Raw genomic sequence first — 12,028 nt, 5'->3', positions numbered from 1 at the left:
TGATACTCTATAACTTGATAATACATTAATCGATTACGTAGAGACTGATAGTGTAGCATATACAGGGGACGTTATAGTATTATATCAACAATAATCCTATAATTTAATTATGCTCTTTGTTGGGCCTATCAAGTTATTTTTATTTTTAGATTAATTATCGTATATTGTTGGTTGGCTATGTACCTTTGATAATTTTTCTTTCCATTTTTTAATTGTTTGACACGCATATTAATGATTAAGCCGATATATAGTAAATTAAAGTTGTTAAAATATCCATATTTTTGAATGTACACCTTACCTAAATAAAAAAAAAAGTAGATACTTGTTCAGATAAAAACAACTACATCTACTACAATAAAACCAAGTAACCGAAATGTTTTCATATAACTTAACTCATTTTTTCAGGTTACAATAAAGGGTTTTATATTATGCTTCCGTTACCATTTTTAGTTAAATACTGAATCGTTTAAACGATCTTTCCCCAATTTATTGAAAATAAGTTAAAAAGATTTTCTTCAACAGAAACAATATACCCTGTCGATTAATTCTAGCTAAAAAATTTGTTTAAATAATTTTAATTAAACTTACTGAATGTGATTTATTTTGTAATTATCCGTCTTATATTTTCGTGTATTTACTTTCATTAATTTCTACTTCCTTGTACTAAGTAAAAGGTAGTATTGTGATTGCGAAAAATTTCGGTTTTCAGATTTCAACGGAAATATCCATTTTTAACTAGTTTCGGCGTAACGTCTGTACGTAAGTATCTTGCATAACTCAAAAACGATTAGCCGGAGGCGTTGAAATTTTAGATTTAGGGCTGTTGTAACATCTAGTTGTGCACCTCCCCTTTTGAATATTGAGATTAAATGAACATAATTGAAAGTTTGATAAAATATTAACAAAATGAGCATTACGGAACTTCACAAACTTTACTCTTTCACCCTTTTCCATTTCCACCGTTTGCTTTTCCCCATTTTCATTTTACCGTATTCACTTTCCTCTATTTCCCATTTCCCTTTTTACTTCCCTTTCCCTGGTTTCACCATACCTCTTTCCCTTTTCTCCGTTTCTTTTTTCTCCTTTCCCCTTTCCATTTCCTTTTCCCCATTTTTTCTTTTTCCATTTTCCCATTCTTCCCTTTTACCTTTTTCCATTTTTTCCCTTTATCCGTTATTCCCCGCGCGTAAATCGGTCCAGTAATTGTTTAGTCTATAGCGGACATACGTCGGAAACATTGAAATGGAATCGTAAAATATTTATTTTAGCGTGTGTTGCTTTTACGTCTTACAAATAGCGCTTTTTTATAAAAAAATATGTTTTTATCTGTCACAGTTGTGACAACTTAGGTATATAAAAACGCGCGTATTCGAATGCACCGTTGTGTCAAAATTTCAAAGCAATCTGTGAACAACTTTCGGAGATTTAAGATTTTAAACAAACATTTACATTTTTATTTATATAGATTAGATGATTGATTGTAACATATGAGTTTCAAACTGTTTCACGGGAATATGGTACGGAAATTTGGTAGCGTGTAACAAATTCCAAATTTGATCAGTATTCGGACCCAGGATAATACAGATGTTTGATTGAGAAACTAGCATTATTTCTGTCTATAGACGTATTACAATAATTTAATTAACAGACTAATTTATCTGTTTTTTCGTACTTTGTTACTTTTAGTATTGTTCACGTAAATCTGATAAATTAAATACAGTAAGGATTATTTAACAATTAGCATTATGGAAATAAAAAATACTTTTTCATTATATTTAAAATTAAAAATAAATTAACGTCTTGCGTTTAGGTTAATTGAAGAGAATGCTATCAATAAAAATGTTATATTTAAATTATAGATATTTAAAAAAAAAAAATTTACAAATTATAATTTTATGTTGAAAATAAAACCGATAGCGTTTCTGGTACCAAGAAACTTTCAATAACTATTAAATCTTATCAGAACGCAAAAATTGAAAATTTGATAGCTTTTACAAATTTTTCTATAGTGGATTTTTTATGGTTGTTTACTATACAGAATTTATATACTTAGAAGACTGTATTATTATGTAAATTAGACCTAGTTTGGAAGTATTTTATTACTCTTCACACTAAGAGCAGATTCTAGGACTTCGTATATGCTGACCACTTCACTGACCGCTTTTTTTACGTACATCCAAAGTAATATTTTTGTTTGATCTTAAATTATTGTTACAGTTTTAATTACTTTAAGTACGATATAGTTCCCTCTTCGGTCAGATAATATCTTTACATACGTCTAATGTAGTATATAGATCCTTGGCAACGGTACTTGGTTCCGTGTTGAACCGTTTCCAGTAATTCCAAGCATGTAGTACCCTATTTATGTTACATATTCTTGTAAATAGGTCGAACGTTTTACTTTTTTAACAAGTCGGTTTTGTATGCGTTTGCGTGTATATGTATGTTACTTCTTACGTGCGATTGATGTTCTTAAAAAAGGTTAATTTCAGGATAGCATTGCTTTTAAATCAAATTTAATTCATTCATATTATAATATCTGTCACTACATTTTAAATTAGTTAATTTTAGCATTATAATTATCACGCATAATAATATGAATTATAAAGATTGCATTGTTGTGTAAGCTTTATAACCTTTACAGGAAATATTTGTTAGCAAGTGTATTCGGATGGCGCCGAGATTAAGCATGTTTTGTTTTTTTCATGCTTAAAGTTTAACAGAGCGAGGCCTAGTTGTATCAATTAAATTTTAACAGTTTGTCGATTTTGCCTTCCGGATTTAAGAAATTTTGTAGCTATATATAGTGTAACGTTTTAAGAATTAAAGAAATGCAGCTTTTTTGATGGTTCGGTTCCAATTAACCACACATCTCAGAAATTGTCGGCTTGAGACCGTACAAGAGTACAGTTCACGTACACACATACATATCATCCTCATTCATCCTCTGAAGGAATACCTAAACGGTAATTCCCGAAGGCTAAAGAGGAAAAGGAAGAGTTACTATTATTCTGTCATTTGTAATTTAGTTTCTTTTTTCAGTACTTGTAAAGCCTGAATGCTTTATTTATGTATTATTCTCACAACCATGAGGATAACGAACAGTGCGGGAGTCTAGGGGTCGGAGTCTTCTCAGTAGGCGGGAATAGTGATCGAGGCGAGCTCTGCGGCCCTGGGAGAAGCCCTTGAGTTGTCTCTGGAGAGAGGGGGTTCATCTTGGTGGCCCCGAGGGTTCAGGTTCTGGCTAGATGGGTCGGCTAGTTATAGATAAACGAAGAGAAATAGTTCATGGTAATGGAACACTTTACATAATGAATGTATCGTCATATTTATTGTATGATAAATATACAAGACTACCCTTCATTGACATTCATACATATCCTCATTCGTTCTCTGAAGTAATGCCTTACGGTGGTTCCGGAGGCTAAACATAAAAAAAAAATAGAGCCAAAGTCTGGACGTACTTGTATTCCGTTATTAATTAATTATTCCTTTTTTGTTATAAAATTTGTATGTTTTTTCTTTTGTTAGTATTTGGATGAGAAAAATAATATTGTACATCATATTTTTGAAATATGAATATGTTAAAATATTTTAAATATTTGTTTATGTTATCAATTAGAAATCTTTTTTTTAATTTAATTTTATTTTAAAATATCTGTTTAAAATAGTTATATTAGAATAATTTTGTTTGGAATATGATATTCTTTTCATGTTAATAGTTTAAAGCCTTCAATAAAAGGAGGAGGAACTCAATTCAACCTGTTGTACAGTCTTATTCTTTTGTAAATGGCTTAATCTCTATGATTCTTCTCTTTTTTTTATTATTTTTTTTTTTTACTTTGTTGAGAAAGTTTCTGTGATGATTTCATGATTTTTTTTCCTCCACATAAGTAGATAATTTTATAAACGAAATATTAAATTGTCTTAAGTTGACGATTAGAATTTATTTTTTTTATTATATTTTCGTAATATTGAAATATTTTAGAGTACTGATAGCCAATATGATTATCTTACGTTATGTTTAAATTACGTTTTAGAAAAATAAAATACTTTTTGAAAAATATCCTCATTCCTAAGAGCCTTAACCTATGATGGGTACATGATTACAGAGAATGTTTTATAAACAGTCTGTTTATATAATTTCTCGCCATTTTATTTTGGAAAGCATTTTTTTTTTATCGTAGGCCTTAAAAGAAATAAAATTCCACAGTTAAGTTATTAAAGGCGGCCAGTAAACTTTTAATTCGCTGGTGATTTGAAAAATGTTTAATTTTTAAAGAATTGAAAAAAATTATTTCTTTCTCGGGCGTTTTTTGTCTGAAGTCATGTTTTTTATTATTTTTAATTTATTTTAAAGTCGTTTATATTGTTTTAATTAATTTATTTACATGATGATAGGTTATACGTATTTAAAATATTAATATATCTCTTAAGAATTTACCTCTTAAAACATTTATTTTTTAAAAGTAAAAGAATCGTTAAACTCGGACCTGTCCGATTTTAACAATTCTAGAAACAATATAAACGTTAGATTTTTTTTTATTGTAATTATTAACAAAATATAATGTCGTTTTCACAGAAAAATAATTATTTCATTAATAATGTTGACTGTATGGTTATCATATTTAAATATCACATTTGATGTGATATTAATTTTCTGTGCTCTCAAATGCAATTATGCTCTGATAGAAAAAGTAGAATATTTTTTATTATAAACAATTAAAATATTAAATCTAATATATCTCTACTTATTATATTCAATTAGTGAATCACATCTTGACTGCTAGAAAATTGGTGGATCTTTTCAATATCCAAAAAGAATTCTATCTAGTTGAAGTTAAGGTGCGTATTCATTAATCTTAATTAAAGAAACGTTTTGTATAAGTTTTATTTTAATGATTATAACAAGTTTTAAAAATGAAATAATGCCATACTTAATAAAAATTGTAACCAGAAGTAATTAAATACAAAACGAATTGCTGTATTATAAGTTTATTTAAAAAAAAAAAATATTACAGTTTTATCAAAAATAAAATAATCTTGATAGCATGTAATTCAATTTATATACATATATATATATATATATATACATACACACATACAAGATTTAGATTTATAAAGATTAGATTTATGTATTAACTGTTATTGATTATTGTACTTTATAAATCTAAACGCTTTAGACCTGACAAGTTTTGTTTTCAGACTTTTAGAATACATTATTATTATATATTACGTATTACATTAATACTTACTGTACATATTAATAACAGTAAGATTCATAACAAAGTAAATTATTTTAAAATCTGGAATTTTTTAATTAATATCTCAGATTCTTTAGCTATTAAAAAATGTACTTAAAAAGGATTGCTTATTATTTAAATTTGATATATCAAATTCAATTGTAAGACTTTTGATTGGTACAAGTTTAAATATTTTGTTGTTTTTTTCTTTTTAATTTACCAAAATCTGAGTTATATTGGATATTATTTTAAATTTTTAAATTCTGCGTACGTATAATTTTTTTTAATATGAATAAAGTGAAGAAAGATATAAAAAATTTGAGTCATAGTTTATTATTTATAAGATAACTTATTTTAATTGTAATATTTATAATTAGGCTACTAGTTAAAATAACACATACATATTTGTTAGCAAATGTTGAACTTAACTTCAATATAATATAAAAAATAATAACTTCTTCTGTTTTTGTTTAGTTTATTTGAGGGAAAAAATTGAATTTAATATGTTGTAATTTTCTTTTTTTAATTAATGCTATTTCAGCTAATTAATTATTGGTTATTTTTATTTTTTAATTGTTTGTTTATTATGAATTTAATTAGTTTATGAATTCATGGTGTAAATAGTAAAATTTTAATTTGATTTGAAATTAAAATTATTTCCTTACTAAGTAAAATTCATTTTTTTATTGTTTTTTGTTTTGTCATTTTTTTCATCTAATTTACAAATAATTTCTTTTTATTTAAGCGATTTAAACAATTGAATAACTTTGTAATGAGCAGTAAGTAATGATATTATTTACTTAAAGTAACATTTATAAGTAAATGGATTACTATTTCTTTCTGTTATATACGTTTCTTAATTATTAAAACAAGATCCAGTAATTATTTTAAAAAGTAATAAATATATAAATTCTATTTTTTTATCTCTTTTATTTGATGATAGTTTTTCATTATCTGGTATTTATTACTATTTATTTAAATAATAGATAAGTGTTTTTTATAACTTATTAAATATAAAATAATCACCTGTTTTTGTAATGAAGCGTTATCTTCTTCCGTATATTTTGTTTATTAAATCTTTTTTTAAAAAATTTTCGTATCTATGAAATTTTGTGTATTCAGTTGTTGAATTAATTGTAATTAGCCGATAATTTTATTTATTTATATTATTATAAAAAGTAAAAAAGAAGTTAGTAGCAGACAGTTAAAAACGAAGATCTTTTCGCTTATACAATTCCGAGTGTACTGGCGTCGATTTCTTTCAGTTAACCCGGAGTCCTGCCGACGGCGTCGTGTTTTTGGGGGTAAAACATTGACGCTTGCGCACATAACGTTACGTCGTTGACCGGAATATCTTTACTGTAGGGTAGTTTGATGCCTTTCGTCCCTTGTTTACTAACAGTTCTCTTTTAAAAGTATTGTCTGTTCTCAAAATTTCGTTTTGTGAATTTACGATTTAGAATCGAGTGAGTGTTTTTTTTTTTTTTTTTTTTTTTTTAATAATTTAATCTATGTTTCTATTTGAACGTTTGTTTTAATGTAAAATATTCTCCTGGTCGTTTATTGGAGGTAACAACATCGATTAAAAGACGTAACTTGGATGTTGTATACAGCATCATTTCTTCTCTTGTTTTCATCAAAAATAGGTCGATTATATTTTTTATTATTTACTTTTTAATTGTTTATATTATATGAATTAGTATATATTTTTTTTTAATTCTTCGTATATGTTAGTTTATTCGACGAAATTACTCCATAACCTATAATTATTATATAACTAATTCATTTTAACCTAATTACTGATTAGTTTTATTGGACTCAGAAAATCATTAGTTAAAAACATATTTTGTGCCTTCATATTTTTTGTTGATTTCTTTTTTTTGCATTTTTTCTTTGTATTATAGTACTATTTTTCTGTGTATTTTGTTATTTTTTTATTAAATTACTTCAGGATAATTAGTAGTTACTTTATCTGTTGTAACATCATTTACACTTGCTTTTTTTCATCCCGTTTTCAAATTTATTTTTATTATTTCTTTTTTAAGATAGTTTACTATCTCTTTTCTGTTCTTGGTTTCTTCCCCAAAATTTTTTTGTATCAATTTTATTAAGTAATTATCTTTTTCATATTTTCTAGTGTTTGCCTTCTGTAACTGTTTATTAGCTTCTACTTTTTTTTCTGAAATATAATCCACGAACCCTGGTTGTCTTAATTAAAGGCTCACCTATATTAACCTTCTTTTATTAAATTCTGCAAAATGCAAAATTGGTAAAAGAATTTTTCATTTTTCTAATTTATTTTATAAATATTTCCCTTTATTCTTTACCAGACCATCTCGTTTTTAATATTCTTCCTACAATATCATATTTCAAAGCTTTAATTGTTAGTTTTTCTATTTTCCGTATTGAAAATGCTTAACTGAGACAATGTCTGATTTACTTCATACATATAATATATATATATTTTTTATTTTACTAAGTTTAAAACATGTATTTAATGCCAATTTGATTTCCACCATAATCCATTGTTTGAATTTGACTACCTAAAGAAAACATTTTGTAATATCTGGTTTATTGTTTTGTAACATGTTGTAACATTTCATTATATGTATTAATTTTTCCCCAGTAATGAATCTGTACCATTCATTACTAATGTTAGCTTGTTTGTGTATATTTTTATTTTACACCTTGACTGGTTTTTTTTTAAGTTTGCTTATTACTTCTTATCTTAAAGCAGTTCTTTCCATGTTTTCTGTTCTGATTATAGATTATAGATTGTTCTGATTATAGATTCTTTACAATTTAAATAATAGATAAATATATATATTTTTTAATCTAATTTTGTTTTGAATTTTAAACATTCTGAACACTTTTTGTAAACTATGGAAATAATTTTGTTAAAAAATTATGTATCCAAATTTGATTATCATATCAATTTCAAGAAAATAATTTTTTACTTAACAGCCTGCATAACACCATTGGTAAACCCCATAACTTATTTTAAAATTGTATTTACTTATAGCGCAGACTGCCCCTCATTATTATTTACTTTTTTTTTTCATTACTTATTATTTTTTATTTTGGGTTATATGCCGTTGCAAATCTCAATATTATACATAAATTTCAAGAATTTTCCATTGTGAGTCAGAAAGGATTAGAAAAGTTTTAATTTGTTTTTTTTTTATGCATAACTATCTTTAAGTAAGATTAGTAACCATCTTGTGATAATAAAAAAAATTGAAATCTTGAAAGTTATTAATTTCAATTATTTTCTGATGTAATATGTATGTATATTGGAGCCAAAACAATCTTTGTGTACCTTATTGAGATTGCTAATGTAATCTACACTGAATGTATCCATACAAATTGTTCTTGAAGGTGGATTATGATAATTTTATTTTAATGAATTTTGCAGTAAAAATTTAGAATGAATACACCTAAAATGGTAGCTAATTGAAATAAGTAAAACAAAAAAATTGATTATATTAAAATAGTTTTCTTTTTTTTAACTTCTTGAGATGCTAAAAATATAGTGTTTTATTTTAGAATATTAATATTACAAGTTTATAAAAACCATATAAAATATTTTTTTGAGAATTTCTACTTTGAAACTGTAAAACAATGATTAACTTATAAGGCCTAATAATGATTTAACTTATAAAAGGGATAATAATATATTTTTAACTAATTTTATTTATGTAACTCTCTTTGTCAAATATTTCTGTTTATTTTATAACTATTAATGTCATACCCATAATGGTTGTAGATGACCACAAAAAATAACAATTCCTGAGAATATCAAGCATCTTATGCCAGATTTACTCCTGAAAGTTAGAAGTAAAGAGTCCCATTGCCGATACGTTGTACAATTGCACTGCCTAAATTGTATACAAAAATATAGTCATTTAGGTTGCTGTATTTCTTTTAATGAAAATACAATATTTTTGTCTACATGTTTATCGGAGTGTTTACATGATGTTGTAATAAAGTATATATTATAAATGTAATGACTTATGTTAATATTGATTTAATAATTCCAGAACATTCAAAAAATAATTGTTACTAACAAATAGATTCCAAGTGAAGTAAGTATGAATGGGCCTTATTTTTCTTGTTGTTAAAATCTTTTCGCATTTTAATTTCATAAATTTGACATAATTATACATTATCCATATTCCATACTGTTTTCTAAAACATTTAGTGAAAGCTTAGCAGAATAAATAGCTTTATACTGTTCTGACAGTATTTTACATCACATTAAAACTAATGTATTGGCATGGAAGTCATCGGTGCAAAACAATTTCCATGAAGAAGTGGTCATTTACATTTTGGAGACGCCAGGTTTACAACATGAATTCATTGTTATCTGGTGATGTTCTTGTTTAATTACTATGTAAATTTACTAGCATTTTCCTTGATTGTGTTTAAGTATATTTTATGGCATTACATCATAGATTTACATTATCACCCAGAATCTGCAGTATTTTAGGTAATAATATGTCCAAAAATTGACAAACCTTTTTACAAGTACATAAATCTCTAGGCTTTTGTCTGAATTTTTAATTGTTAACTAATTTTTAGTTCAAATACCACTTTCATCTCATTGGTTGTTATATTAATTGGTATATATTTATACGTATGTAATTTTCCCACATGCATTATTGCTTGTATGTTTTTTAATATATTCTTTTAAAGATTTTTTTACTATTTTTCTGATTCATGGATTTATAAGTCCATTTTGGTTTCTTTGTTTGTGACGTCCCCTTACAACTGGTTTTAATTCTACTGATTCATTGAGGGTTTTAAACTATTTTAGAAAAGCCAGCCTTTTTCTTCCCTCAAATTCTATGCTGCAACTATCACTTGGACCCCTCAGAAAAATTACTGATACAAAATTAAGAATTAATCTAGTTTGTTACATAATGAATAATTTTTAATCTGTATTTATGAAAATAAATAAGGTATTATTTCATATATGTTTTCATTTAATAAATTGTATGTTTATATTTAAAAGATATTTAGTATGTTTGTAATGATGTATTTTTTCTTATGTTTCAGATTAGCTGCAAATATGCCATCAACCAAGGAAAATGCATCATCTGAATCGACTGAACAAGTTGAAGAGACAAAAAAAAATAGTGATAAGACAGAAGAAACAGAGTCGTCGTCATCATCAAAAAATGGTACAGAAGAACACAATACTGAAGAGAAAAAGGATTCAGATGAAGCAGATAAAGATAAGTTGATAAGCGAAGCGAATACATTGTTGGCACAAGGTAAACGTCATTTATTTGTTAAAGATTATCCATCGGCTGTTACAGCTTTAGGTGATGCGTGTAGTAAAATCAGTGAAATATATGGTGAAGTATCAGATGAATGTGCTGATGCTTATTTTAATTATGGTTGTGCATTACTGGAGTTAGCTAGAGAAGAAAGTGGTGTTTTGGAAGTTGAAAACAAAGATAAGGAATCAGAGGAGAGCGAAGAAGGTGAGGAAGAAACTGAAGCGGCTGAAGAAGGGAAAAAAGAAGATGATAATAATGAAAAAGATGCCAAAGATGCTGAACAGAAAAATGATGATAAGACTGAAAACAAAGTGAAAGATAAAACTGCTGATGAAAAAGTTGAAGGAGATGAAGAAAATAAAGAAGAAGAAGAAGAAGAAGAAGAGGAAGAAGAAGATGTAAATAATCTTCAGTTGGCTTGGGAAATGTTTGAACTCGCTAAAGTGATCTTCCAACGCCAGAAAGATGAAATGAAATTGGCAGAAACATTCTTAAGATTAGGCGAAGTAGCATTAGAATCTGAAAACTACGGTAGTGCTATAACTGATATACAAAATTGTCTTGAGTTACAGAAGAAAGTTTTACCTCCAGTTAGTCGAGAAATAGCAGAAACTCTTTTTCAGTTAGGTATAGCGTGCTCTTTATGCAATCAGTTCGATGAAGCTATTAAACATTTTACTTCAGCCGGTGTTCTTCTTGAAAGGAGAATCCAGAACCTTACTAAAATGACTGAACCGGAACCAGAAAAGGCAAAAAATCCTTTCTATAGCATTAGTAATGAAATAGAAGAAATAAAGGCCCTACTTCCTGAAATTAAAGATAAAATTGCTGATATGGAAGAATTTAAGAATGAAACTATGAAGGCTGTTCTTCAAGCAACAATTAATAATACCGGTAAAGTTCCAGCAGATGGTGCTGGACCATCAACAAATGGCACCTCTACAGCTTCATCATCGACATCCTCCAAAGCACCAGCTAATGATATATCTCATTTAGTTAGAAAAAAACGAAAACCACTAGATGAAACCAGTAATGACCCTAAAAAGCCACGTACTGAGACAAAATCTACGTAATTTAAGTAAATATTAAACAGAAATGAAAAAATAATTTGTTTATTTATTGAATGAAGTGTTACTGTGAATACTATTCAGTTATTTATTTACTTACATACAGTTAATGAAGAAAACTTTGATTTGATACGTACAATATACTTCTGTATTAAGAAGCATTTTAATAGAAATGTTTTTATTTGTCAAGTTTATTATATTCTTATATAGATATAGTCTGAGGAGTAAAAATAATCATTAAAATGAATTATTGAGTACAAAGGAAAAAAAATAGTTCTTTTTTTACAGTAGTAGTAAGACATTTTGAACATTTACAATCAACATCACTTCTTTCTCATTAATAATATATTATCATAACTTTGTGTTTTCTGTTTTATTACATAAAACTTACTTTTTTTTAACGTTTTGTATCTTAATTGTCAGGAAATATAAT

General features: G+C 26.6%; 2 protein-coding genes across 8 annotated transcripts in view; one reads left to right on the top strand and one right to left on the bottom strand.

The window, feature by feature from the left end:
• The window catches only part of LOC142329799 (uncharacterized), a 156,034-nt gene extending 149,294 nt beyond the window's left edge, over positions 1-6,740 (bottom strand). Inside the window, exon 1 of the mRNA XM_075374613.1 lies at positions 6,270-6,740. The gene's annotated coding sequence lies outside the window, so the exon portion shown is untranslated. The remainder of the gene's footprint in view (positions 1-6,269) is intronic.
• Positions 1-12,028, top strand: part of LOC142329798 (protein HGV2-like) — a 169,743-nt gene extending 157,715 nt beyond the window's left edge. For 3 of the 7 annotated variants that reach the window (XM_075374608.1, XM_075374605.1, XM_075374606.1), the window contains one exon: positions 10,302-12,028. In XM_075374608.1, coding sequence (XP_075230723.1) covers positions 10,302-11,601 — 1,300 coding nt within the window. In that variant the 3' untranslated portion in view covers positions 11,602-12,028. The remainder of the gene's footprint in view (positions 1-10,301) is intronic. The other 4 variants (XM_075374612.1, XM_075374611.1, XM_075374610.1 and 1 more) reach the window with 2 other exon arrangements.

Source organism: Lycorma delicatula, chromosome 9, assembly GCF_047948215.1.
Source record: "Lycorma delicatula isolate Av1 chromosome 9, ASM4794821v1, whole genome shotgun sequence".
NCBI classification, from domain to species: domain Eukaryota; kingdom Metazoa; phylum Arthropoda; class Insecta; order Hemiptera; family Fulgoridae; genus Lycorma; species Lycorma delicatula.
Note: the sequence above shows the minus strand (reverse complement) of the source record. Positions and strands in the feature narration are given on the sequence as shown.